The sequence below is a fragment of the Sceloporus occidentalis genome, unplaced genomic scaffold (assembly GCF_023333645.1).
Source record: "Sceloporus occidentalis isolate IW3139 unplaced genomic scaffold, rSceOcc1.0.p SCAF_1, whole genome shotgun sequence".
Classification (NCBI taxonomy): domain Eukaryota; kingdom Metazoa; phylum Chordata; class Lepidosauria; order Squamata; family Phrynosomatidae; genus Sceloporus; species Sceloporus occidentalis.
In genome coordinates, this window is record NW_028316981.1 from 206,366,775 (window position 1) to 206,393,820 (window position 27,046).

The 27,046-nt window shown below is 38.8% G+C and overlaps 2 protein-coding genes across 4 annotated transcripts in view; one reads left to right on the plus strand and one right to left on the minus strand.

The window, feature by feature from the left end:
• HOOK3 (hook microtubule tethering protein 3) overlaps window positions 1-890 on the minus strand; it is a 73,132-nt gene extending 72,242 nt beyond the window's left edge. Inside the window, exon 1 of the mRNA XM_089488661.1 lies at window positions 724-890. Within this exon, the coding sequence (XP_089344787.1) occupies window positions 724-780 (57 nt within the window). The 5' untranslated portion in view covers window positions 781-890. The remainder of the gene's footprint in view (window positions 1-723) is intronic.
• LOC149323264 (E3 ubiquitin-protein ligase RNF170-like) lies at window positions 529-22,648 on the plus strand. 3 transcript variants are annotated; one of them, XM_089488663.1, is made up of 8 exons: window positions 529-727; window positions 10,314-10,410; window positions 11,585-11,728; window positions 12,620-12,695; window positions 16,738-16,846; window positions 17,367-17,440; window positions 18,895-18,999; window positions 21,179-22,648. In XM_089488663.1, the coding sequence occupies exons 3-8, from the start codon at window positions 11,592-11,594 to the stop codon at window positions 21,446-21,448; spliced, it is 771 nt and encodes a 256-aa protein (XP_089344789.1). In that variant the 5' UTR covers window positions 529-727; window positions 10,314-10,410; window positions 11,585-11,591; the 3' UTR covers window positions 21,449-22,648. The 3 variants fall into 3 exon arrangements, with proteins under 3 accessions (XP_089344789.1, XP_089344788.1, XP_089344790.1); XM_089488662.1 differs by lacking the exon at window positions 529-727 and adding an exon at window positions 1,063-1,130; XM_089488664.1 differs by lacking the exons at window positions 529-727; window positions 10,314-10,410 and adding an exon at window positions 11,122-11,191.
• The last annotated feature ends 4,398 nt before the right edge of the window (window positions 22,649-27,046 follow it).

Consider the following 27,046-nt stretch of genomic DNA (forward strand, 5'->3'; position numbering starts at 1 on the left):
TGTGTATATACACACACACATATGTGTACACATGATACATACTTATAGCGGTACATATATATGTGTTTGTGTATACACATATATATTGGTTCTGGAGTCTGTGTGTGTGTGTATACACACACACATATTTCTGTACACACACACACATATATACAGATATATCTGTACACACACATAAATATATACACACATATATCTGTACACACAGACAGACACACATATATGTGTGTACACACACATATACATATATCTGTACATAGACACATACATAGATATATCTGTGCATACAGATATACATATACATGTGTACACAGACATATATACACATATTTCTGTACACACACACACACATATACACACATGTATTTACACACACACACACACACACACACACATATACAGATATATCTGTACAGACACACATATATGTGTACGCACACGCACATATACATGTATCTGTACACACATGCATATACATATCCGTGTACACACACATATACACGTTTCTGTACAGACACACACACACACACACATACATATCTAAAGATATATTTCTGTAGACATATAGACACATAATTCTGTACAGACACACACACACACACACAGAGACTAAGGTGTTGTGGGGCCTTTTGTGGCGGCGCTGTCAGTCATCCCCCCCTCGCCCCCCAAGGCCCTGAATCTGGAGCCTGGGTCCTTCCGGGGGTCCCTGGGCCCAGTCCTTACCCAGGTGAGCAAGCTCTCCCCGAGCTCGGCCCGCTCCAGGCTCTCCACGCTGAACATGGTGGCGGTGATGCTCAGGGCCCGCGGAGGAGGAGGAGGAGGAGACGGAGCAAGAGCAGGCCTCTCTCGCTCTCTCTCTCTCTGTGGGTCTCTCTCCTCGGGAGAAGGAGAAGAAGGGGCAGCCTCTCCCTGTGTATCTCTCTCTCTCTCTCTCTCTCTCTCGGAGGCGCCTCCCCGCCACGCCCGGCCTTCCTCCTTCTTCCCCTTCTTCCCCTTCCCCTAAGAAGAAGCCAGGCCGGCGGCAGCGGGCCTCGCCTCGGACACGTCACCGACAAGGAGGCCCCGCCGCCGCCAGAGACAGCGGCCTGCCTTCCTTCCTTCCTTCCTTCCTTCCTTTGGAGACTAGTGAGGTACTACTGCTGCTGGTGCTTCCACCACCGCCGTCCCCTGTGGCTGCCCCTTCCCTCGAAGGAGGGGGAGAGAGATGGTGGCCCTTTCCCCCAACCCTTCTCTTTCTCCTTCCCTACAAACCTCACTCCCTTTATGGCTCTTTTATTCCCCTCCCTCCCTCTCTCCCTCCTTCCCTCCTTCCTTCCTTCTTTCCTTCCTTCCTCACGCTGCCCTTTTTTTGGTCGCCTCAAAATGGAGGGCGTTCCAGAAGCAGGGCTAAATAACAATAATAATAATAATAACAACAACAACAACCCCCATATAAACGTTTATTCATTAATATCATCATTATTATTATCATGATGATGAGGATGTGTCCATTTTAATTGTTGAATTTGGTATTGATTTTTTTTACAAGGGGGAGGGTTTGTAGGGTTTAATTGTATTTTTTGAACTTTTTATTAATTAATTGAGGGTTTGTAGGATTTAATTGTATATTTTAAAAAAAAAGATTAATTAATTGAGGGTTTGTAGGGTTTAATTGTGTTTTTTTTTAAATTATTAATTAATTGAGGGTTTGTAGGGTTTAATTGTATTTTTTAAAAAATTATTAATGAATTTAGGGTTTGTAGGATTTAATTGTATTTTTTAAAAAAATTAATTAATTAATTAATTTAGGGTTTCTAGGGTTTAATTGTATTTTTTTAAAAAATATTAATTAATTTAGGGTTTGTAGTGTATAATTGTATTTTTATTAATTAATTTAGGGTTTAATTGTATTTTTATTATTAATAATAATAATAATAATAATAATTGTTTGTTTGTATGTATCCTGCCTCTCACACAGGATCAAGGCGGGTGACAGCAGGATTCAAATACAAAACTTACACAAGGAAAAGCATAAAAAGTGTTTCTATTGTTCTTTCTATCATTACAGTACTCTTCATAATTATATCTCTCTGTATTTTTCTATGCTTATCTACATTCACCTCAATTTGTGATTTTCCCCCCCACAAAAGACACCTCTCACCTCAATTTGTGATTTCTATCTATGTTGTAGGGATTGAGGCGGGAAATATAAATAAACCATATTATTATATTAATTATTTAATTAATTAATTAACTGTATTTATTTATACCTCTCCCCCAACCTCTCTTCAGCCACAAAAGCTGTCAGAGAGGCTTCCAAATAGACATTTAATTAGACGTTTCCCAACTTCCCTCAAGCTTACCCCCAAGATGCCCTGTTTCCCTCTCTCTGGGTGTTTTAAGGATTATTGTAGTGATTTTAAATTACATTTGTACATGGTTTTGTGTGGGGAGGGAAGGAGAGGATAGTGAGATTGTTTTTATATTGTATGGATATTATTATTATTATTATTATTATTATTATTACAATCTTTAAAAAAGGGGACATGACTCAAAAGGAGAAGAAGGGAATGGCAGTGGTAAAGGAATAAGTCCAGTGGATTGGAAGGAGGGCTCTTCATATATATATATATATACACACATATACATATACATATACACACACACACACACACACATATATATGTAATATATGCTGCTTCTTATTCTGTTTGGTTGTTGTTGTAGTTGTGGCTGCCTTCAAGGGATCTTCTCTGAGGCCTGGACCATGGCAAATGGGTTGGAGGGAGCTCTCTTCTTATCTATATATTATATTTATATAACTATTACATTGCACTTCTTCTTTGTTGTTGTTGTTTTTAATTTTTTGATATACATTTTATTTCATATATATATATATATACACACACACACACACACACACACACTATTTACATACAAATAAATAAAAAAGAAAAGCAAACATATAAACAAAGAACAAACAATATACAAATATTTTCTTAATCAAATTCTAAAACGGGCATGTCAGTTTTTTATTTTTTGCAAATGATTATAATGATCAATAATATCAATCATAAATAACATAAATATTTTCATTGTTCTCTCTCTTCTCTTTGTTCGCAATGATTAAGATTTCTTTCTTTCTGCTCTACATTAACTGTGCTCTGCATGCTATTATATTTTGATTATAAATATCATATACATTGTTTTCTATTGCGTTTCTATTATTCCCTTTATCATGTAACATATACAGTACTCTAATGATTATCTCTCTCTTTATTTTTCAGTGCTTATCTACATTCATGCCTACAAAGTTACTTCATAATCACACACACCCCTTCACATACTCCACATTCTACCAAATACACACACATTCTTCTTTGTTGTTGTAGTAGTAGTTGTGGCTGCCTTCAAGTCGTTGCTGACATATGGAGACCCTATGGTGGGTTTTTTCCTTGGGAAAGCTGAGTTCAGAAGGAGATTTTGCCACCTCCTTCCCTTGAGGCTGAGAGAGTGTGACTCATCCCAAGGTGGGTTTTTTCAGAACAGAGCAGGGATTTGAACTCTGGTCTCCAGAGTCGCAGTCCTATGCTGAAACCACTGCACCAATGCTGGCTCTCACATAGAAATATGAATCCATGCTTCTCAGCCATGCTCAAAATGGAGGACCTTTTGGGATTCCTCCTGGACAGAAGTTTGGAATGGAGGATATGTCCTGGAAAAGGAGGACCTCTGGTCACCTTAAATGTGCTGCTCAGCCATGCTCCAAATGGAGGACCTTTTGGGATTCTTCCTGGACAGAAGGTTGAAATGGAGCATGTGTCTTGAATAAGGAGGACCTCTGGTTACCCTGGATGTGCTTCTTAGTCATGCTCAGAATGGAGGACCTTTTGGGAATTCCTCCTGGACAGAAGGCTGGAGTGTAGGATGTGTCCTGGAAGAGGAGGACCTCTGATCACTTTGCTCCCATCCACTTTGGTGAAGGAAGCTTCCCTGTGACACTTTCCCCTCAGATCAGTTTTTACCTGCTCGCTTGGGTGTCTGAGAAAAGATGGTGGTGGTGATGGTTGGGTGTCTTCAAGTTGTTTCTGACTCATGGCAAACCTAAGGTGACCCTATCATGGGGTTGTCCTGACAAGATTTGTTCAGAAGGCATTTTTGCCATGGCTGAAGCTGAGAGAGTGTGACTTGCCCAGGGTCACCCAGTGGGATTCTATGATGGAGCAGGGGTTTGAACTCTGGTCTCCCAGTGTCCTAGTCCAGCACTTAAACAGTGTGACTAGATGTCCCAACCAAGGAGGACAAGGCACCGCAAAATGTAGGGCATTCAAGGGAAAAGCTGACCCCGTTACCTTTGCCTCCTTCTGAGACTGAGAGAGTGTGACTTGCCCAGTGGGTTTCCATAGCCCAAGCAGAGATTTCAGTCCTGGTCTCTAGAGTCCTAGTCTCATTTTCCAAACTACTACATCAGGCTGAGTAGGGTTGTCAGAGTAAAAAATGGAGGTGGCTCCTGCACTTTTAATTGTTGTGTAAAAGAGGGAGTTTCAGAAAATGGTGCTTGTCACAGAACCAGATTACAAGCAAGAGCTGCTGACAAAACCACCTTTGAATATTCCTTCCCTAAGAAAACCCAATGAAATTCATGGGGTCACCATAAGCCAATAGGTGACTTGGGGGCACATATGCACTTGTACAACCATTAGAAATCTGGAACCATCTTCATTTTTTGGTCTGTCAACTTTAGGGATGAGGGAATTTCTAGTAGACAATGTGGAAAGACCCAAATAGACCCGGGATAAAATGCTGCATACCCAAAAAGAGGTTCCGAATGCATTTGCATCATCAACTCCATGTTTATTTGAATGCTTGCACATGTGAACAACTGAACTTGCAGAGATGTGCATCAATGCAATTTCACAGTGTCAGTAACAAACCTGGAATGTGTGAGTGAAATGATTCCCATCATCGTCCTAAAAAAACGATGTGAATGACTCCAGAGTCTTCTCCTTCAGAAACAAATCCAGATGTTGTCATATTCCAGCCCTTTTAAGTCCTAACCATTATAGACAGTGGTCATAGTCGGGGACCATTTGTGGGCCACAGGTTCACAATTCCTACCTTAAGGTGTATCACCATCAGTGAAACTTGTATTGTGGATTAATCTTGAATACATATTCTTTATTTTAAATTAACATTTTTTCTTATGCAATATTTTTTGTCACTCTCTTCAAGACTGAAGGTCCAAATTTAGCCCTTCTCCCCACGGTCTTGAAGGAGCCAGTGTGGTGTAGTGCTTTGAGCATAGGACTAGGACAATTCCAGCTCTGCCATGAGAAGCTGAACCCACTGGATGACCTTGGGCAAGTCATATGTTCTCAGCCTCAGGGGAAGATGTCAGATAGAGGTCCTCCTCTGAGCATTTTAACTAGAAGTGGCTGAAACTGAACCTGTTGCATGCAGTGTGTGTGGTCTGCCTCCGAGCATGATTTGTTGGAAAACTTGTTCTGCTTATGCTCCACTGGATTATTTTCTTGTTTAGCTTCCAGTTTATTCCAGTTGAAGTTAGGCCTGTTACAGACTGCCAAAATAAAGCTGCTTCGGGTCTCTTTGGAGGTATGCTATTTAAATGATGCATGGGTCCTAAGAGTCCGGAGGTCGCACCAAAGCCACACTTCATTCCTAAGCGCTGGAGTGCAGCTTTGGTACAGCTTCCGGATTCTTAGGATGCATGCATCATTTAAACAGCATACCTCCAAAGAGACCCGAAGCAGCTTTATTTTGGCAGTCTGTAACAGGCCTTAGAAAGAGTTGTAAGTTCTTTTCTGGCCAGGTGGCAGCCCTAACTTGATCTGCTTCTGTTCCTCTGCTGTGACCTTTATGTTGCTTGCACTGAAACTTAACCATCTCTGAGTTGCTGTTAAAGCAGCTTCAAGGGCCAGTTCAAAAGTAAATAACCTGGTCCAAAAGACACTGCAGAAATAATCCAGTTTGAGACTGCTTTAACTGCCCTGGCTCAATGCCAGGGAATCCTGGGAATTATAGGCTGTTGTGGCACCAGAGCTTTCTGACAGAGGCTAAATGTCCGACAAAACTACAGCTCCCAGAATTCAATAGCCTTGACCCAAGGTAGTTAAAGTGGTCTTGAACTGGATTATTTCTGCAGTGTGTTTTGTATCCCTGTCTCCGAACCTGCAGACCCAGCCTTTCTCGTTGTTGTTGTACCTTCAAGTCATTTCTGACTTATGGTGACCCCAAGGCAAACTTATCATAGGGTTTTCTTAGCAAGATTTCTTCAGAGAAAGTTTGTCATTGCCCTCCCCTGAGGCTGAGAGTGTGTGACTTGCCCAAGGTGACCCAGTGAGTCTTATGGCCAAGCTGAGTATCAAACTCTGGCCTCAAACCATTACGCTACATTGGCTCTCCTCCCTCTCTTAATATTTTCTGATAGAGCCCCATCTTCAGATTATACAGTCACCCCTCCTTTCTCATATCCGCAGTCTTGGATATTCATAGAGGACCGACCTCCATTATTGTCAATGGGGTGTGCCCCATGGTGCGCACCATGTGCATGCTCACAGGCACACGTCCCATTCAAGATTATGGGCTTGAATATGGCAAGTCTCCATTTACGCAGGAGCCCAGAATGGATCCCCCACGAAAACAGAGGGTCAACTCTATTACTCTATGAAACACCAACTACACAGATCATGCTATATTAATAAAAGCATGTATGTACTGAAGGATTGAGAAAATACTACAGTGCTTTTTTTCCACATAGGTTTTGAGTCTGATATAATGGTCAAAAGTATCTTTACCATGTGTCCTTTATTGCAGTCATAAAAGAAGTAGAGTAACTTGGAGATTAAATAATATTATGCAGAGAGCCATAGCGATGTTGTGGTTTGAGTTTTGGACTTGGAACTCAACTCTCCAAAGAGTCAAGGGTGAGAACAGGTCTTCAGTGAGATAGGGATTAATGGGGAATTAGGATTCCTGATGTATTCACATGACTAGGATACATTTGGAATCCATAGATATTCTTCACATGATTTGGATACATACAGTTGAAATCTCTTCTTTTTATAGTTCTGGGTTTTTTAAAAAAATATTCTCATCCTGGTTTATAGCATCTGTACCTAGTGACACACTAGGTCACTTCTGTATCAGGCAGAGTGAGTTTATTCCAGGAAGGTTTATCGCACAATACATTAAGGTACATAGTTCTCTCTCTCTCTCTTCAGTAGATTAGCATAGCTATCTTCCTCACATTCCTCTTGGGTTCAAAACACACTGCAGAAATAATCCAGTCTGAGACCACTTTAACTGCCCTGGCTAAGGAATTATGGGAACAGTAGTTTAATAAGATATTTAGCCATCTCTGTCAGACAGCTCTGGTGCCATAACAAACTACAATTCTCAGGTTTCCCTAGCACTGAGCCAGGGAAGCTAAAACAGTCTCAAACTGGAGTACAGTATTTCTGCAGTGTATTTTGGATCATGGAGAAGAGTACATATGCTGAGTGAGCTTAACACATTCTTGGTGGGGGTTTTTATTGTCATTAACCGTATTGTGCTGCTTTATTTGATTTAATTGAGTTGTTTCAAATTACATTTTATTGTTATTTGATATTATAAATATCATAAATAAAATAATGAGGCATTTTACAGTGTATTGTACTGCTAATGTCACCTGTAGTATGCTCTTTTGGCTTAGGAAACCATTCCTTTGACATCCTTTCTTTATAATATGTAATGTAAGCAAATGGTTTAGTCATTCTCCAAACTACGCCTATAAGGTCACTTTCTTCTGTTTACTTTAATAGGACCAGAGACTTCTTTGGCAGGAACAAACTACACTAGATGTTTGGTTATTCATATTTGAACTTCTACAGTATTTTTATTGGTTTAATAATGAATAATGGTTCCTATTGACATAAGAGGCATAATAGTGTACACTTTTGTGGGGAGGAGAATTGGGGACACACACCTTATTTTTGTTTTAAGAATAGTTATGCAGTTTTGTCTTGACTAATTCAAGAACTTTGATATAAATCTATATATAATCTCAAACTGTTATGTTGCATTTTTCATAATTCCTGTATTACCCAGGGATATAATAGCAGATCAGAAGCCAAGGGAGCAGTAGAAAATGGTGACATATAAAGAAAGAAGAAATACGTCACATTCCCCTGTGCATTCTACATGAGGAAAAGAAGCTGTGGTTTTACAGTACCAATCTAACTTTAAATCCCATGCATGTCTAGTTAGATTTTAGCACTAACTGAATTCAATCCATCTGAGTCCTCTATGGTGTAGTGGTTTCATTGCTAGACTATAACTCTGGAGACCAGGGTTTGATTTCCAGCTCGGCCATGAAACCCAATGGGGGACCCTGGGCAAGTCACATGCTCTTGGCTTCAGCGGAAGGGAATGGCAAACCTCCTCTGAACAAATCTTGCCAAGAACATGCCTTACGGTCACCGTAAACTAGAAATGACTTGAAGGCACACAACAACAACAGCAACAGTCCTGCATTACTGCAGGATCACTTGTCTGTCTTGTACATAATGTTGCAGAAGCAGACAGTGGTTGTGGTTACTCTGGAAGGAAGGAAAGATGAGTGGATTAAGTAACACTTGTTTTGAAATTTACTTATATCCAGGGAGATGCAATTAAGATGTCGTTTTATTTTGACTGGCCCGTTCCAATTGTTTATAGTATTTAATCATGCATTGGAAGACATGTCTTTCTGAACCTTGCCATGTGGCAGAGTTCCAGGTTTTGTCACATGAGAAACACTGAGCACGGTTTTTACAGTGTCTTTCTTATTAGCTACATTCAAAAGCCTAATGAGATAATGCATCTGCATTAACATGTTCCTTTGTGAGTTAAAATTCAATGCTCTTTTTAAAAGCTGTACTCATATGAATAAAAGCCTCTGTTGTAATTAAAATGTAACTGTTTGGTGGTAGTTGCTTCTTAGGCAAGAAGCAGTGAAAGTCAGAACTAGTGCTTGTGGAGAGTTTTCTGTTTGAGAATCAGTCTTAAAAAATTCTATTTGCTGGAGGCAAGAAAATTATATTTTGCCCTCTCCACTTTGCTACCTAATGTCTTGATGGCCGTAAATTTTAATGACACTATGTCCACATCTAACTTTTTTTTCTTGCTCTTACCAACACTCAATAATCTGATTATGTATATGTACTTGAGATACCATTGCTCCTAATCTCTGCTGCCCTGCCATGGATGCGTACTGTATTTTAATCAAATCAAAGATGAAAGTAAAGAGATTTAGACTACCCTCAGTCACAGAGCCTGTACAATCTTGATGTTGCCAGTTTCTTATTATGCTTAACTAAGGTTAAACAATAAAAAATGGATCCTTTCTCTACATAGCAGTATTTTTGAGTGCAAATTGCCCTACTAGGCCTATTTACAGCTTGTGTTACATCAGTACTAACACTAAGTAGATTGGAGCTCAGAGTTAATTAGGACTTTTACCTAACAAGTATGACTTTGCCACTTTAAGCCAATCTGAGTTAGTCCACAGCGTGGTGTACTATTTCTTCCAGCATAACCACTAAACGTTAGACCCAGGAGAGGGAATTTGTACTTCAGAAGGAACTATGTATGATGGGGTGAGAAATGAACAGAAAGGTGGATGGACTCTAAACAGTGTGTCAGGATTGGTGACCAAAGGGTGAAGCCACTACTGGCTGCCACCTCTCTCATGCACCATTCATTCATGCACAACCCTGTCTCTCACACACAATTGTTACATGTAAAATTCTCTTTCTGCAGGCTGCCTTTCTCTGCCAGCTTACCTGATCCATTCAAGCCATCTGAGGAAGGGACAGTTTCATTCCCATGATGGTGTACAGTACACAAAAGCTTATGCTAGAAATGTCTTTTTCTTGGTTAGTCTCAAATATGTTACAGGGCGTACTGTACATTCTCTTAAACTGAAACACGCTAGCATAGTAGTTTTTTTCCCTAGGAGAGCGAGCAAAACATGAATAAACTAAGTGTATATCTGGTTGTTTAGTTTATAAATAATGTTTATTGTTTAATGGTTATAATTTGGTTTTATATCCCTTGGTGAAAAGAAAATTAGTCTGAATTTATGTCACTTTCTTAACCGTAACAGTTTCATTTGTAAGGATAAAGATGATTTAATTGTGTTTTTCCATCCCACTTTGATTTATTTTATGTCTGGCTGTACTTTACCTCATGTGAGCCTTGAAGTTTCTATCTGCAAAAGTGAAAATAATGTAAATAAGTACTATGCTGAAGTATGGATCAAAAAGTAAGATGGGAATGTTTCTTTCTTCTAGAGCACATCCAGAATTCCCTAGTGTGCAAAACATTTCCTGTGGGTTGGAAGAAAGTTGTCTGATGACATGGTGCTGAGTCTTCTCAATTCCAGCTGAGGTAAATAGAAGAAATTGATGTTATCAGAATCATTACACTAATTAAACCAAAGAGTTACCTCTTGACATTTTCATAGTTATGTCATTTCAGACTGGAACAATTACCTCAAAAGTAATTGCAGCAGGCAAGATGGCTCAAATATATTCTAAGGTGTGATTGATTATTATTATTATTATTAACCTTTATTTTTAAAGCGCTGTCAGCGCTGTACATACAATCTTTTTAATTGGACGGTTCCCTGCCCTCAGGCTTACAATCTAAAAAGACACGACACAAAAGGAGAAGGGAGTGGTGGAGGGGAAGGGGCCTTTCTAGTAGGATAGTACATATAAAATACATAGCAATACAGGAAATGATTCAATAAAACAGATAACAAAGAAATATCAAATAGCAAGTGACAGTTATGCAATGCCTGGGAAAGCTTCTCTGAACAGGATGGTCTTCAACTCCTTTTTGAAGCTGGTTAAAGAAGTGATGGCTCTTAAAAAAGGAGTTGAGATATAATATTGAACCCCGTCTCCCCCCATAGCTTTAAACTAGGTCAGGGCATGCTCTATCTTGAGTCATACTGAGCCACTTGTCTCTGGTAGCAGATTTGGAGGAATGGGAGTATGAATACTTCTTGGACGCACTGCCTATCTACCTCTGTATGCATTTTTCACTCCCACTTTCCAGTTATACCACATTTGAATTGTGCGTCCATGATATTAGGATAGCAAAGTTTGCCACAACCTATCTATTCAGGCACCAAAGCATCCCTATGGTAGTCTCTGAAATGCAGGTGAGTGTGATGGTATGGAATCCTTGGGACTAATCTTGATAATGTGAAAGTTAAGTTGTATGCCAAAGTATCATAGCACACCAGTGCTTCCCAAGTTGACTGATGTGGGAGGGGCAATGATTATTTTTTTCAGTGTATCAGGGAATGATACCAAATTTGTGCCCATTGGCTACAGTTGTTTCTTTCCTGGAAACTTGCCAGGGACTGACAGCCAGTGGCTTGTGAATTGGCATCAGTTTCTGTAGTACTGAGAGAACACAGTTTGACTTCAGCATTTGAAGACCTGTGAAGACTTCTCCTTTGTTTTTCCATTTACTTAGAGATTACAAGAGAAGCAAAAATACTGGTTTTGTGCATACATAAATTTACATTCATGTGCTTCTTTCATTCTAGCTCTGGAATGGCCAGCCAGAAAACAGAGGTTCAGAGTGTGATACTATATAATGATTCAATGATAGAAGGAATAAGTGACCAGGTGCTGCTGGCAGTAGTGCTCAGCTTCACATTCATTGCTGCACTGGCGTATATGCTTTTAAGGTGAGATGTGGGTAAAATGTGGTAGACATTTTTTGGTGAGATGTAAAATGTGTACATTTAAGGTAAATTCACATTTTTATTGAGTCTAAGTGCTTTCTGATATTGGACCAGTCACACTCTCAGCCTGACGTATATCACAGAATTGTTATGGTAAATTGGGATTAACACTCCTCTACACACACAAGCATATACATGATACCCATACCAACCATGTTTAAAACCATAGACAATTTCTGGAAGAAGTTGATCTTTTAACAGAACTCAGCATCCTAACCTGAATAATTAATCACATAGCTTTAATAGTTGTTGTTGTTATTTCTTACCCACCTCCCTATGGATTGAGGCACGGAACAATAACAATGGACAGATAAAAAACATTAGTTAAAACATTTTCTTTTTCCCTTAGATTAGCTACTTAAAATAATTAAACCATTATGTTGGCCTACTCCATTTTATAGTTTTTTGGATGTTGCTAAACACTCAAATACAGCTTTATCTTTAAAATAGCATTGAAGTTATTCTCACTGAAGAAAATTTGATGCCAAATGTGTTGCTGGAGATAAGGCTTTGCTACTGTGAAGAAAGAGATAATGGTGGTATTAAGCACTCATACCTTAGTGCTTTTTAAACATTGACATTTAATTTTGGAGTGTTCTAATGGTATTTATTTTTCTTAAAATCTATATACTATTATTCTAATGAGTGGGATTTTTCTCTGTACTTTAGTCCAAGTGAGGTAGCACTTTGTAAAACACCATGACAATTCACACAATTAGAATTTATTAGGATTCTGAATTAGGAAATAATATCATTGTGTTTGAATTTGCTCTAGAAGTGTTTTGATATTTGTATAATCTCTCATTCTGTGTTTCCCCCCCTTTTTCTTAACAGAAATGGGCATCCAGATATTCATCCAGACAATCAGGAGCTTGTAAGAGCAGTTAGACAACAAATACAATCAGAACAGGTGTAGTATTCATTCTATTTTATATTTAATTTTCTTTCTTTTTTTATAAACTGCATTTGTTGCCAGTGATTTCTCAGAACATTTTTTTCATGTAACCACCAGTGCGCAGATAATTAATTGTTATAGTGGCTTTTGTATTGCTTAGCTTCTTGTTCTAGGATAGGATCTGGTTATCATACATGGATGTTGGAGAAGGAAAATCATGCCTCATGAGCTAATTGAAAGAGCTGAAGACAATTGTCCCCTCAGTTCCTTAATTTTAGGGGTAACTGCCAATCCTGTGTATATAAAATGACATCCCCTGTGTGCAAAAGCCTTGAGGAGACTGTGAGCTTCTCAGATGTACATAAAACATATCAGTTCGATGTGTAGAAGCATTTAAAGGAATAGAACTTGTCACACATAACTCTGGGTGATCCTGCATCCAGACCAATGACTGTTTGCATGTGCAAAAGAGAGGGAAAGGAGGCATTAAAACATATTGAAAGCTGTCCCTCTGCAGTCAGGGAGACATTCCTGATCTTGGCAGCCTTCCCACCTGAGAAACCACAGCATTGAAGGGATGGACTGTGGCAGCCTGATCAGCCATTTCAGAGACTTTCATTGTGTATGAGTGTGTGCACTCACAAATATGGAGCATTTTACGGATAATTATGTAATACATAATTTTCTTTTTTAGATTAAATTTTTTATAAATATTTAACATTATCTAATTTATCATCAAAACAGTATACAATCAAAAATAAGGGAAATGGAGGGGAATAAGAAGGGAAAAAAAGAAAATGAAATGAAAGAGAGAGAGAAAGAGAAAAGAGGACAAATACCATAGGACCCTGACACACACACACACCCATCCTGTCTATAATGAAGAAAAAGGGGGAAAATGATACCATTACAGATCCAGCTAAATAATCCTACTAAAACTACTAATATTCCTGGTTTTGTAGTTTTGTGAGATATTAAAATCTTGGTTGGAAGAGACCACAAGGGCCATCCAGTCCAACATCCTGCCATACAGGAAATCACTATCAAAGCATACCCGATAGATGGCCATCTGGCCTCTGCTTAAAGACCTCCAAGGAAGGAGACTCCACTACACTCCGAGGAAGAATGTAGTCGAACAGGCCTTACTGGCAGAAAGTTCCTCCTAATGTTGAGGTGGAATCTCTTTTCCTGTAGCTTGCATCCATTGTTCCAGGTCCTGTTCTCTGGAGCAGCAGAAAACAAGCTTGCTCCCTTCTCAATATGACATCCCTTCAAATATTTAAACAGGGCTATCATATCATCTCTTAACCTTCTCTTCTCCAAGCTAAACATCCCCAGCGCTGTAAGGCATTCCTCATAGAGCATAGTTTCCAGACCCTTCACCATTTTAGTCACCCTCCTATGGTCACGCTCCAGTTTCTCAATGTCCTTTTTGAATTGTGGTACCCTGAACTGGACACAATATTCCAGGTGGGGGCCTGACCAAAGCAGAATAGAGTGGCACTATTACGTCTCTTGATCTAGATATTATACTTTTATTGATGCAGCCTAAAACTGCATTGGCTTTTTTAGCTGCCACATTGCACTGTTGACTCATGTTCAGCTTGCGGTCTGCTTGCGATTAACATTCTCTATCAGAGAGATCTGATGTCAATAAACTATAATCCCCAGAATACCATAGCATTGAGTCATGGCAGTTAAAGTGATGTCAACCTGGATTATTTCTGCATTGTATGTGCTGCCACTGTTAGATTTCTTATTGCTCAAAAAGGCGATAAATGGTTTCCAGTCTTTCAAAAAGTCTTTGCTTGGCTTATCCTCTAGAAACTGTTAATTTGGCCATTTGGGCTAACTTAGAAATCACAGCAATCCATTTTTCCATCATTGGTGCTACAATCCATTTCCAAGTTTTCTGCAAACAACATTTTTGCTACTCTTGTCACATATCAAAGAAGTGATTGATATTTTCTACCCATTTCTTTATCCACAATGCCCAACAAAAACATTTTTGGTAACATTACAAAATGTATGGCCCAGAACAGACTGCCCCAAAAGGGTGGCCTGGCAGCAGCCTGTTTCTCTCCAGAAGGACACCGCAGCCACCAAACCACGCAGCATCCCTCTGGAATAAAAAGAACCCAGAAAAACCGGGTTTTTTCCCAGTCGCCGGGCAGTCATCACGTGTGCGCCAAAGGCACACTCATGAGGTAATGGACACACAGCAATGTGCTGGTGCTGCGTGTCTCTTACGTCAGGATGGTAGTGCCAGTGTTGATGGGACACCGCCATCAGGCTGCCCCCATTACATACTAGGGTTCAAGACTGTGTGGTTGCTGCACAGTTCAGAACCCTAGTATCACTGCCGCCACGCCATTTTCGGCCCATCTGTCTTGGGCCTTTAATGTTGAATTAGCATATAAATCTTAGACCAGTAACTTTTCATCTTCTTACAAGCCCATCAAAGATAGATAGAGAGATAGAGAAATAGATAGAGAGATAGAGAGAGAGATAGAGAGATAGATAGATAGATAGAGAGAGAGAGAGAGAGAGAGAGAGAGAGAGAGAGAGATAGATAGATAGATAGATAGTAGCCCTCCCCAACATTGATTTGAAACATTCTAGGCCATTTTCAACAGCTTATTTGGGCTCAGATATCATTTTATACAGGTTGTGTTTTTTAAAAACTCACCTCACGAAGTAAATGTATCGTACTACATTTCCCCCCATCCATCCTTATGGATATTGTGCCTAAAATTTTGGGTCCACCTTATCATGTATTCTTTTACAGGCTCGTCTTTCTCTAGTTGCAGAATCCATTTATACACTTTTTGAAATTATATGTCATTGTCTTCACACAGCTCTAAATAAAATTCATTTTTCTATAACCTCTATGGCTTCATATCTCTTGTGTGTGTGTGTATATATATATATATATATATATATATAGAGAGAGAGAGAGAGAGAGAGAGAGAGAGCCCTCTTTCGAAGAAGCATTTACTACCTCCAACACCCAATTGGGCTTTCCTCCTCCGGCAAACTTAATTATCCTGGATGGGTCCAATCAGCTTGTCCACATCATGTTGAACAACCTGAAACTCATTCATCAAAACCGGAGAAGTACATGCCCCAGTTGCCACCTTCAATGTGGAGCCCAAGTCAAAAGGAATCCAAGCAATTTTTTCCACAAGGTTTTAGCAAATTTTTCATAGCACTTTTCTGAGGGCTCCTCCTCAGCAATCTGAGGTCTTGGATGTAATAGCCCTTTAAGTGTCCAGAACAGCTGAGCTGGATGAGATTGAGCTGATGTAATAGATGCAGCAAAGAATCATATATTTGCTGCGCTCACTGCTGCAAGCTAGGTTCTAAATTGGGCCTTAAGGTGTGCTCGATCCTTTCTCCACTATCACTGTAGTCATTTACCCAAGCACTTCATTTTGCCGAGCTACTCATAAAACCAAGAAGTCAATGCTCTGCACCCAAGTAAAGGACACTTGGGAGCAGCCATGTCAATTGCCCGACTCATCTCCCTATTCCACAGATCAACCAGGTCGTCAACAGAATTACCAATGCTAGAATCTGGAAAATCCTACTAAGCACTCAGGGATCCTTTGGATCTGTTAGTCTCTGGTGGAGGACCATTTTAACAGTAGTCCTGCCATCATGACCATCAAAAACCAAATCAGTAAGTATGGTAATCTCCTCTGGCCCGTTATGACTGAAATGGCACCATCTCTTGTAAATGTTGTAAATACTAAAGCATTTTCCCTGAGGAAAATCCACACCATCCAACAGCAGCCCAAAGAAAAAGATCATGAAAGATTTCTGAATGGAATTTCAATTTACCCAAGTTAAGGAAAGAAACTGCCATATATAAAGCTCATAAAGTCTGATTCTTTTTATTCCTCTTGATATATTATTTATTATGTATGGAACTCTCTATCACACATAGAAAAATATCGTTATTCTGAAAAACTTTTATCTGATCATTAGAGACTGGATCATTTTGCAGTTTCTGGCAGGTAAAATAACGTGTTCTGCCACTTCTAATTTCTTCCAGGAGAATGCAGTTGATGACAGGCAGCGTTTCTACACTGATATGTCCTGCCCAGTATGTCTACAACAGGCTACATTTCCTACTGAAACAAACTGTGGGCATCTTTTCTGTGGTAGGCAAAAGCACAAATGTGTCTGTATAATTTCTTTTATAGTACTGAGATGAGAATGTTGGTACCCAAAGTAACATGTTGTTGTTGTTAAGTGCCATCAAGTCATTTACGAGTTATGGTGACCCTAAGGCAAACCTATCATGGGTTTTCATGGCACGTTTCTTCAGATAAAATTACTGTCTCTTGTAATCATACCCATTTTTAGCTTTATATTTTGCATATTTCCCTACAATAATGCCAGTGTCATACAGGTTAGTTTCATACAATTTTAGGCAGAGTGGTCTGTTGCTGTTAAATTCTTTTCAGCGGAAGGAACACCTACTTCAATGTTGTCTGTAAAGATTTCTGACAATGCTGCTTTGCACCAGTGATTTAATGTCTTATGGGAAGTTTAGCCTCCCTACCACTCCCGCTCCATTTCCACTCTCGAGCCATTTTGATCAGCTCCTCTTTTTTGAGGGGTCCTTATCTTTACTTATTGTTCAGTTTGCATGCCTAATAATGGTGATATTTTCTTTAGGTCCCTGCATTATTGCATATTGGAGATGTGGATCATGGCTAGGTGCTATACATTGCCCCATCTGCAGACAGACGGTAAAAGTTGTTATTTTAACATCAAGTTCAAGCCATAGTCATACAAACATTGTCCCTAGTTTTACTTTTACATTTAATAGTTTGGTGGTGGATTTTACTGTTTTTTGAAAGTATGGTTTTAAAAACAGTGGGGTCTAAATCCAGCTGTTAGTACCAACTAGAGTAGATCCTCTTAATCAATGTGGCTTACAGAAGTGCTGATTTAACAACATTCCGTTGATTTAATCTTTCTGTTCCTGTTGGAACTAACAGTTGGAGTTTGCCCTTATGCTTATTGTTCAATATTTAGGAAATAGTATTTATCTTCATTCTCCACTTAAGTATATCACAAAATGGTACAATTCATGCTTATGGTAGATAAGCGTTTGCTTTACATCTACTGATGGAAATCATTTTTCATTATAAATGTTACATTAACTGCTATAACAAAAAAAAAACTTGAAGAATCCAGAGCATTCTACCATGTGTATTATGACAGATGTTTTCATGGATTAGAACAATATTTAAATCAACATAAATAGTCCCAAAACATTTTACAGCAAGCAGGTAATAAATTAATGTTGCTTTATTAGCCTGTGGGCACATTTCTTGTTTTGTTTAGGCTGTAGATAAATGCTCCTGTGCTATCTTGTAGTAACTTTGCACATTCTTTGAGGTAAAATACCTGATTTTCGGATCCTTCTTGGATTGTTGTAGTGTGTTATATATGGGGCTGCCTTTAAAAACTTCATTTACTCCAAAAGAGCTCTTGTTAATTTGTTGTTGAGATAATCATGTTTTATCAATATTTCATCAGCTCTGCCTCCTATCCAGGCCCAACTTAAATGAAGGTTTTGTCTTGAAAGCTTTACTTAGTTTTGGACAGCTTACATGACATAACATCTTCTCCCATATGTACCTGCATGGATTTAGGGACATTATCTGAGTCCCTTCTATGAGTGACCCTACCAAATGAGGCATAGCAGGTGGCACAAAGGGAGAACATCATTATTCCCACTTGTAAATGACCTCTTCAAAGAACCTCATTGGTTGCTCATTGGATGTCTTTTCAACAGCAGGTGAAGACCTTTTTATTCACCTAGGCACTTTAGTAAATGTGTTTCAGTGCTTTCAGACTCCAGTGCTATTATTTTTGTGGACATTTTAACCTGTTCTGTTTTATTATTTGTTGTTGTTTTCATTTATTATTTTAATGAAGGTATAGACTATTCAAACAGCTATAGATCCAGGGTGGTTTTAAAATGCAACAAGTAACTAAACTCCCAGATTTTTGTGAGCTCAACAGTGTCTATAACCCTTATAGTTGTTGGAGATACCTGGCAGGAATGGTTCTAATGTTGCTTCCAGCCTGGAACCTGGGTTTAACTCTTAGGCTTAACCTTTCAAAAATCTGTTATTATGCGTACATTAAACGAATGGTTTTCTACTCTTGTTGTTGATTTTCTTCTATTCAGGTAACTTTATTTTTACCACTCTTCAATGAGGGGCAAGAGGATGCAGTACAGGTGCTTCAGGATGTCAGTGATTACAACAGAAGATTCTCAGGACAGCCAAGATCAGTAAGTGTGGGGAGGGGGTCAGTAAGACAGACTATTATTTTACTTATAGTGACAAGTGCTACAATACCTTGTGGTGAGCATGGCAATGCCCAGCATTTCTCTTGGGACCGGAAGATGATGATGAGGTAAGCTCCTGAAGTGCACTTCAGAATCATGGAGCAGTGCAGCTGTAGGAATTACTCTCCTCCTCATCTTCAGCTGTAAGGTTTGAGGGCTGTTGAATTTGCTTCCTCCTGTGCTTCAAAGACATTCAAGGTGCCTTAGAAGTATTGTGAAGATCTAGGATTATACTGATGCAGGTACTCCTGTCAGTACAAATCACAGCTATTATATTTATAGTCTATATGGACAGTTCATCACCTAGTTGGCATCATTCTGGTAATGACCATCTTTGTATTTGGCTGGGTAGATCCTTGGACAAAAGATATGTAGTTTGCTTAGCAGCTTGGTAGAACTTGCTAAGGTTTACACTTCACTGGCATATACCCTCCATTATGTGACAGTGGAGTCAAAATGACAAACTCTGGCCTTCCAAGAATTATCCTTTTATAGCTGTGCTTCCAAGGTAGCATCTGCACTGCAGAAATATTTAAAATGGGTCTGATTAACAGATCTATATCCTAGATCTATAATTTCATAATCAAAATTATCTCCAATGCTGTGATCTATTTTCATCATTTAATTTTACTCTTAACTTTCTGTATTTTAATATAATCTCCCTGTTTTATATTGGTTTTTGCTTAATGCAACTTTTCTGTTTATGTGATCTAAGTTATTGTATGCTTGACAGGTCTATTAACCATAAACAAAGCAATCCATTTTGACACAATTTTAACTGCCATGGCTTAATGGTATAGAATTCTGGGAATTTTAGTTTTGTGAGATATTTAGCCTTCTCTGTTAGATAGCTCTGGGACTACAACAAACTACAACTCCCAGAGTTCCATAGTACTGAGCCATGACAGTTAAAGTGCTGTCAAATTGGATTATTTCTGCATTGTGGATGCACCCCAAGACAAGCCCACATTTCCTTACATCTTTAGAAATAGGGAAGGGTGTGAGATTGTTTTTTCTTTGTACTAGGGCAGCATATTGATGGAGTTAATTTATACACCCACTGTTGCTCCAAGCTGTAAAAAATCCCTCAGTGCATTCATTGTGCCTCACAGTTCTACAACAATCTTTGGTTCTCCCATCTATTGCCTCCTTTGAGAGGTGTAGGCACAAGACCCTACCTATTGGAGGTGTGGGGACTGGAAAGCATACCTCCTGCTATTTATCTTCCATACTTTTTAATGATTCAGCCTCTCTACTATCTCAACCACACAGGACTTTCATCTCACAGTATCTATAGTTTATGTCCTGTGGACTAGCACTCTTAAATCATGCTGTAGGCACAGAGGCGTGGCAGATAACTGCAGTTTTTTATTCATCATTTATCTAGCTCTTGCACAAAAAGCTTTCTATATACACATATTTGGGAGTTTTACAGTACAGTATAAACAAGCTGACAGGAGAGAAAAAGGCAAAAATGCTCCCATGTCCCCAGGGGCATTTGGGAACAAAAATTGGGGGGGGGGGGGGAGATGAAGAAAAGATTTGTTAGGATCCCTGGAGTGCCATGAAAATGGGCTGGGAGGGCTGCACTTTGGCCACCCCCTGCTTTGGAGGGTGTGAGGGGCATTTCCACCATGTTTTTGTCTCATCCTGGCCAATTTAGATCCAAGAGTTGCCTTTTTTGAAACAGGAAATGAACAGAAAGTGACTTTCTGTTCTTTAAAAAAGGAGAATGGCTCAGGAAGGTGCTAAAACATTGTGAAAATATCCCCTATAGGGCATTTATTTATTTATTTCATAAGTGGATGCACTGGGGGTATGATCCTCAAGTTATCCTAAGTGGGGTAATGTGGCCCCCTACACTTCTGCCCTCTACACTTCCACAGTTGCCCATCTCTGGTATAGACCTTTAAGTGCAAGGAAAATGGCTCGTGGATACAGTCTGACCTGAAACTGCTATACCCATGTTACGTATGCAGCGTTACAGTTTTTGTCTGTATTAATTAGCTTGTATGTGTGTGTAAAATTCCTCTTGTGAACTAAACATCAGTCAGAATCAACTGATAAATTGTGCATTGTGTATAACGTAAACTCAAAATTTGATTTTATACATCTTCTTCAGATTATGGAAAGGATTATGGATTTGCCCACACTATTGCGTCATGCATTCAGAGAAATGTTTTCCGTTGGAGGTCTTTTCTGGATGTTCCGCATCAGAATATTCCTCTGTCTTCTGGGAGCTTTGTTGTATTTGGCATCTCCCCTGGATTTTCTACCTGAAGCCCTGTTTGGAATTCTGGGATTTTTAGATGATTTCTTTGTGGTCTTTGTGTTACTCATATATATATCTATCATGTACCGAGAGGTTGTAACTCAGAGGCTGAATAGATGAAGACAAGTTTCAGTGACTAATATTCAGGACCATTAAGGAGGATGCTTCATTAAATGAGCCACTATGAAGAAAAGCATCTTGACACACTTTCAGTTTCTGCTGTTCAATAGCTTCTAGCCAAACATCTTATGCAAGCATGAAGAATTGAAATCATGATAATTAGTGAACTGGAATTTAAGTGTGTGTTATATAAAAGAGATTTAATTCAAGATATAATACATGCCTTCATATGTTTACAACAGATGGATACTTGTATGTTATTCAAGGTGCCATTAGTTATGAAAGGGATTTTGCTGGGAAATGTTTAACAAAAAAAAAGTATTTGAATGAGCTGGATATATACTTAAGGCACTGTTCAATGTATAATTTCATATTGAGTGTACACTTTAAAAAACTGTTTCATGTTTCACTATGGGTGTGGGGGGATTATTTGTTTTTTAATAAAATAGTTCATCATCTCTAAAGAACAGCTAATGTTCAGGCAATACAATTTTCATAAATAAGCTTGGGCTGTGACATAATATTGCACAAATGTGATGAGCACAGTATTGCTTCAACTCCAGCTATGTAAAATTATACAAGTTTCTGTCTCCACCTGTCTTTTGTGCAATGGAATGTGGGATTTCCAATAACTAAGAGAGAGATCTTGAACACTGTCCACTCCATGGTAAATGATAACATGTGTTACGATTTAACATTGCAAGGTTTAACATGACTTGGATAAAATTAAAACTAGTTTAATGAGATACAGAGACTTATATTAAAAGATGGGCATCTGTGGCCTCTTAGATATTTTGGGGCAACAACTCCCTATATATGTTACCAGCCAGCTATAAGAAAATAGGTTAAGGCTGCTGAACTCGAGTGCCACAGCTTACTCAGCCCTGGTTAGAAAGTCTGGTGCAGACTGCCATACCATTCATTTAAACCATAACGGAACTTTCTAATCGTGTGCAGGATTAAATAAGGGATCAGCTGTGGTTGATATAGAAATTAACTGAAATCTAAAACTGAATTTTAGGTTGACTATGTTTGAAAGAATAGTGATAATGGGGACCATGGAAATCTATCAGAAACTCTTACTTCAGAAAAGCCTATGCATGTTTGCTTAGAAATTTGCATCTGTATGAATATGCATAGGATCAGGCTTGTACCACATGGTTGTCCTGAAGAATTATGAAAAGCATTATTTCATAGAATCATAGAGTTGGAAGAGACCACAAGGGCCATCCAGTCCAACCTACTGCCACGCAGGAAATCACAATCAAAGCATCCCCGACAGATGGCCATCCAGCCCCGACAGAAGGCCACCCTTCCTCTCCAAGGAAGGAGACTCCACTACACTCCGAGGGAGTGTGTTCCACTGTTGAACAGCCCTTACTGTCAGGAAGTTCCTCCTAATGATGAGGTGGAATCTCTTTTCCTGTAGCTTGCATCCATTGCTCCGGGTCCTGTTCTCTGGAGCAGCAGAAAACAAGCTTGTTCCCTCCTTGATGTGACATCCCTTCAAATATTTAAATAGGGCTATCATATCACCTCTTAATCTTCTTTTCTCCAGGCTAAACGTCCCCAGCTCCCTAAGTCGTTCCTGGCATGGTTTCCAGACCCTTCACCGTTTTAGTCGCTCTCCTTTGGATACGCTCCAGTTTCTCAATGTCCTTTTTAAATTGTGATGCTCAGAACTGGACACAATATTCCAGGTGGGGCCTGACCAAAGCAGACATCTACTCAGACATACGGAGGACAGTGACATTGGTGTATTGAGTACCCTAGGGAAACAGGAGATAAGGATATAAGTATTTGACTATCAGGGCACTGTGTACAAGGTTTACAAGACATATTCCCAAATAAGAATAGATGGTATCACTTGAGACTGGTATTATGTAATGCTTCTGCTTTCTTATCAACTATGAAGTCCTTATTAGTTCTTGATACCTGACAAACTACTACTTGAAGTATTTACAGGGGAGATTTAACTTGTTGTTAGAATGCATGGGACTTATTAAGAGATATAGTCAGCCCTCCATATCCATGGATTCAACCATCCACGGCTTCAAAATATTTTTTTAAAGAATGTTTTAAAAAGACAAACCTTGGTTTTGCCATTTTATATAAGGGGCACCATTTTATTATGGGACTTGAGCCTCTATAGATTTTGGGATCCATGGGGTGCTGGAACAAAACCCAGCACATATCACAGGAACATTGTAGTTTTGTAGAAGAGACATAGGGTCCTCCTCCTCCTGATACACTGAAGGTTTATGTCGGCACTGATGGTATCTGTGGTTAATATTAGCAATAGTTTTATTCAAACGTTCAAATCTTGGTTTTTAATACTGTTTGAATGTGGTAAATTGACTAGGCTTAACCATGGTTGAAGTCAGTGATAATGCAATTCTTAAACCATGATTAATTATGGAGTTCAATTCATGTCAAATGAAGGCAGTACAAGATATTGCCATCCGCTGCCAAGGATATAACCATGGTTAAGGAAAAGACAGTAGTATGTGCACTGATCTTTTCATGCTAGATTAAAAAAACAAAAAACAAACAGCAACACAATTTTCAATTCGATCAAATCGTTGCCAAAGAAAACAAATATCCCTAAACACACACAGCAGCTCTCATTTTTAAAACACCTACTTGAAAATACAGTATTTAGTCCTTTTTATATTCATGTTAATGACCTTTTTTGTAATCTTTTGTCATCCATGTGTCCATTTTGACATAAGGCTTTTGAGTCCCAATGTAGACATGTGGGTGTTCAAATGAACATGCTGAGTAATAACTTTTGTAAAGTGAGCATGCGTTCCTGTTTTCTACCTAAGGTCTTCTGTATGAACAAAGCCAGACTTCTCTTAAAAATGCACAACAATTTTCATTCTCAATCTAAAGTATTCCTGTAAATGCAGTCTTAAATCTGTACATCTTAAATAATTGGGGGGAAATGTTTGAATGTTCTGGCTCAATGTGAAGCTTATGGTAATTTATTCTATTCATATTTGATCTGATTAATTTTTTAATGAAAGGGAGAATGATAAAGAGAAAAAGTGTATATTCTTGATGTTTTTTAGGCCGCTTCTAACACCTTTTATTGCTTCTGCTCTCTTTTGGACTTGTCATCACTAGTAGGTGGTAGTAATATGTTGGCTACCTCAGGTGAAAAAACAGTTGATGTCACTTCATTCGCTAAGTATTGCTTGGTGTTTGGCCAACCCAAATCTTTCTTTGGAGTTCTAGGATAAAGTACAAAGGGATTAGCACAGGTTAAAAAAGAGAGTCACAATCAAGTATATACATTTGCATAAAGGGCTTGTTTTAGTCCTTGATAGTATTTCCAAAGCCTTTTTTTTTTGTACATCTGAAAGAATTGCAAAAGTAAAGATCAGGCTAAACCTACTATGTGTTGCCATCTGTATTTTCTGGTGATACAGAGATATCCATGCTTTGAGGAAATGGATATCAGTTTATTATAGTAACTAGAACTCTTTTGGTGCCTTAATGCCCTATATCCTATCTACATGGATATTTTTTCTTCTTTGGGGATATACCAAAATCATCAGCAAAGGCTTTGGATGTCTCCCATACCCTGTGTGCAGGTGCATAGAGACAGAAGTGCTTTCTCTGCTGCTGGTGATTCAGTGGTGTAGTAAAGGGAAGGATAAATTCCATGGAGCCAGGGGAAGTTTTCAGGTTGGCCAAATGTGTTTGCAGAAATAAAATCATTTTCCTGATGACTATAGGGCATTTAGCTGTTCACTAACAAACGAAAATATTTTTAAAAAATAAAAAGTGAGGCTGTAGAAAGGGCTTGGGGGAGTCCCACACAGCCCATTTTTGCTGGCTCCTGGGATAGAACTAGAGATTGCACGGTTGAAGCACTGGTATTTTCTAATTTAGCAGAGGGAAAGGTCCCATCCATCACCTGTTATCAAGATTCCCATTCCCTCAGGTTTAATTGGAATCCTCAGGCATTAATGGAGCAGGATGCAGAACAGATTTTTCCCAGCAACAGTGTATTTTTATCAATCATCCCTGTTTGCAATTCATAGTATTTTGGGGGGTGGTAGGGTTTTGAATGACCAATTAAAATCCATTAGATTTACAAAATACCTTCTGGTGAAGATGAAAATTGCTAGGAAAAGTGGAATAACACAACTGTCAGCATTTTTCTATTCTTGTTATGGCTCTGAACATGGAAACCCATGATGAGCACTTGTACTTCAAAACATAGCCCACACCACCGTTGGTGATGCTCCAAGAAGTCGACTTCACACCCCTGTGCTCTGTCACTATTCAGTACTTCAGCACAGAGACGTTTTGCAAGCATTTGTGCCCCTTGTGAAAATAGCAAAACTCATAAAGGCTTATTCTATGTCTGTTCCCAGCCCTTGTTCTGCATTCCCACACATCTTTCATTGGAACATTTTGCCTTTTTAGAACATACATTTCCCCTCAACACGAATGTACGCTTACCTATATGTACAAAAGATACCTTGTTCACTTTTGTCTTTATTTGATGCTGAATGTTATGAAGGCACTATATTTCTTTTTAACAACTGGACAAATCGTTGTCTTAAAATTTTAATATGGAAATGATCATATGACCTTTGTGTAACCTCAATGTGATTTTGACAAGGACCTGTAGAAAACAGTCATTGAATACTATCTCCAATCTTTTTTCAAACCTGTATTTTACTTTTTGATCTGGAATTCCCTTTCCAGGCTTTGATGGATAATGTTTGGTGTTGGACATGCACCACTTGAATGTATTGCACACACATTGTATTTTTTGCCTATATTATGCCACTCAAAATGGTGTCTAACCCTTGCCATTTCATTAATTCCTAACACAAGTTGAACCCACTAGGATTTTTTCAACTCAGTCATCAGATAATGCAGCTGTTTGGATTTATTTCAAGATATTTCTCATTCCAATTATTTTCCAGTATTAACTTTTACCTGTTTTTTTCCCCAATCAGAAACTGTACTGTTTTTGAATCAAACTCATATAAAAGAACTGGATTAAAATAAGAATGGATTTGGAGATGGCTGATATCTTTTCTAGGAAAACTTGCTATACATATTTTGGCAAGAGAAAACAGCTGTTTTCCCTCCTCCAGTTTTCTCAGTTATTGATGTCCCATATAATAATTAATATATACATCATTACGTAATGCTTCCTTTCACACACAGTATAACTTTTAAAGCAGCGTTGCCACCTACTAATTGATTTCTTGCAAGGACTGTGTAGGAACTGTGAATGCTGGACTTCCATATGAGAGAGCATTAGGCTGGAATCCTATAATACTTTCCCTTGGAATACGTTCCACTGAAAAGAATACATATTTCTGAATGACGTGCATAAAATTGCATTGTTAATGACTGAACTTTGCGTGAAATGGCTGCCAAAGACCTGTGGGGTTGTATAGTGCATGGTACTATAGCTCTTTTCTACAGAAATATAAACTGACAATTGCTTTTACTAATAAACAACATCTGAAATAAGATAATTTTTTTTTCCTTCTGTACCTTTGTTACACTAACATCTTGTGTTTTATTCCCCAAAATATGTTTTAAAACATTAACATTTACAAT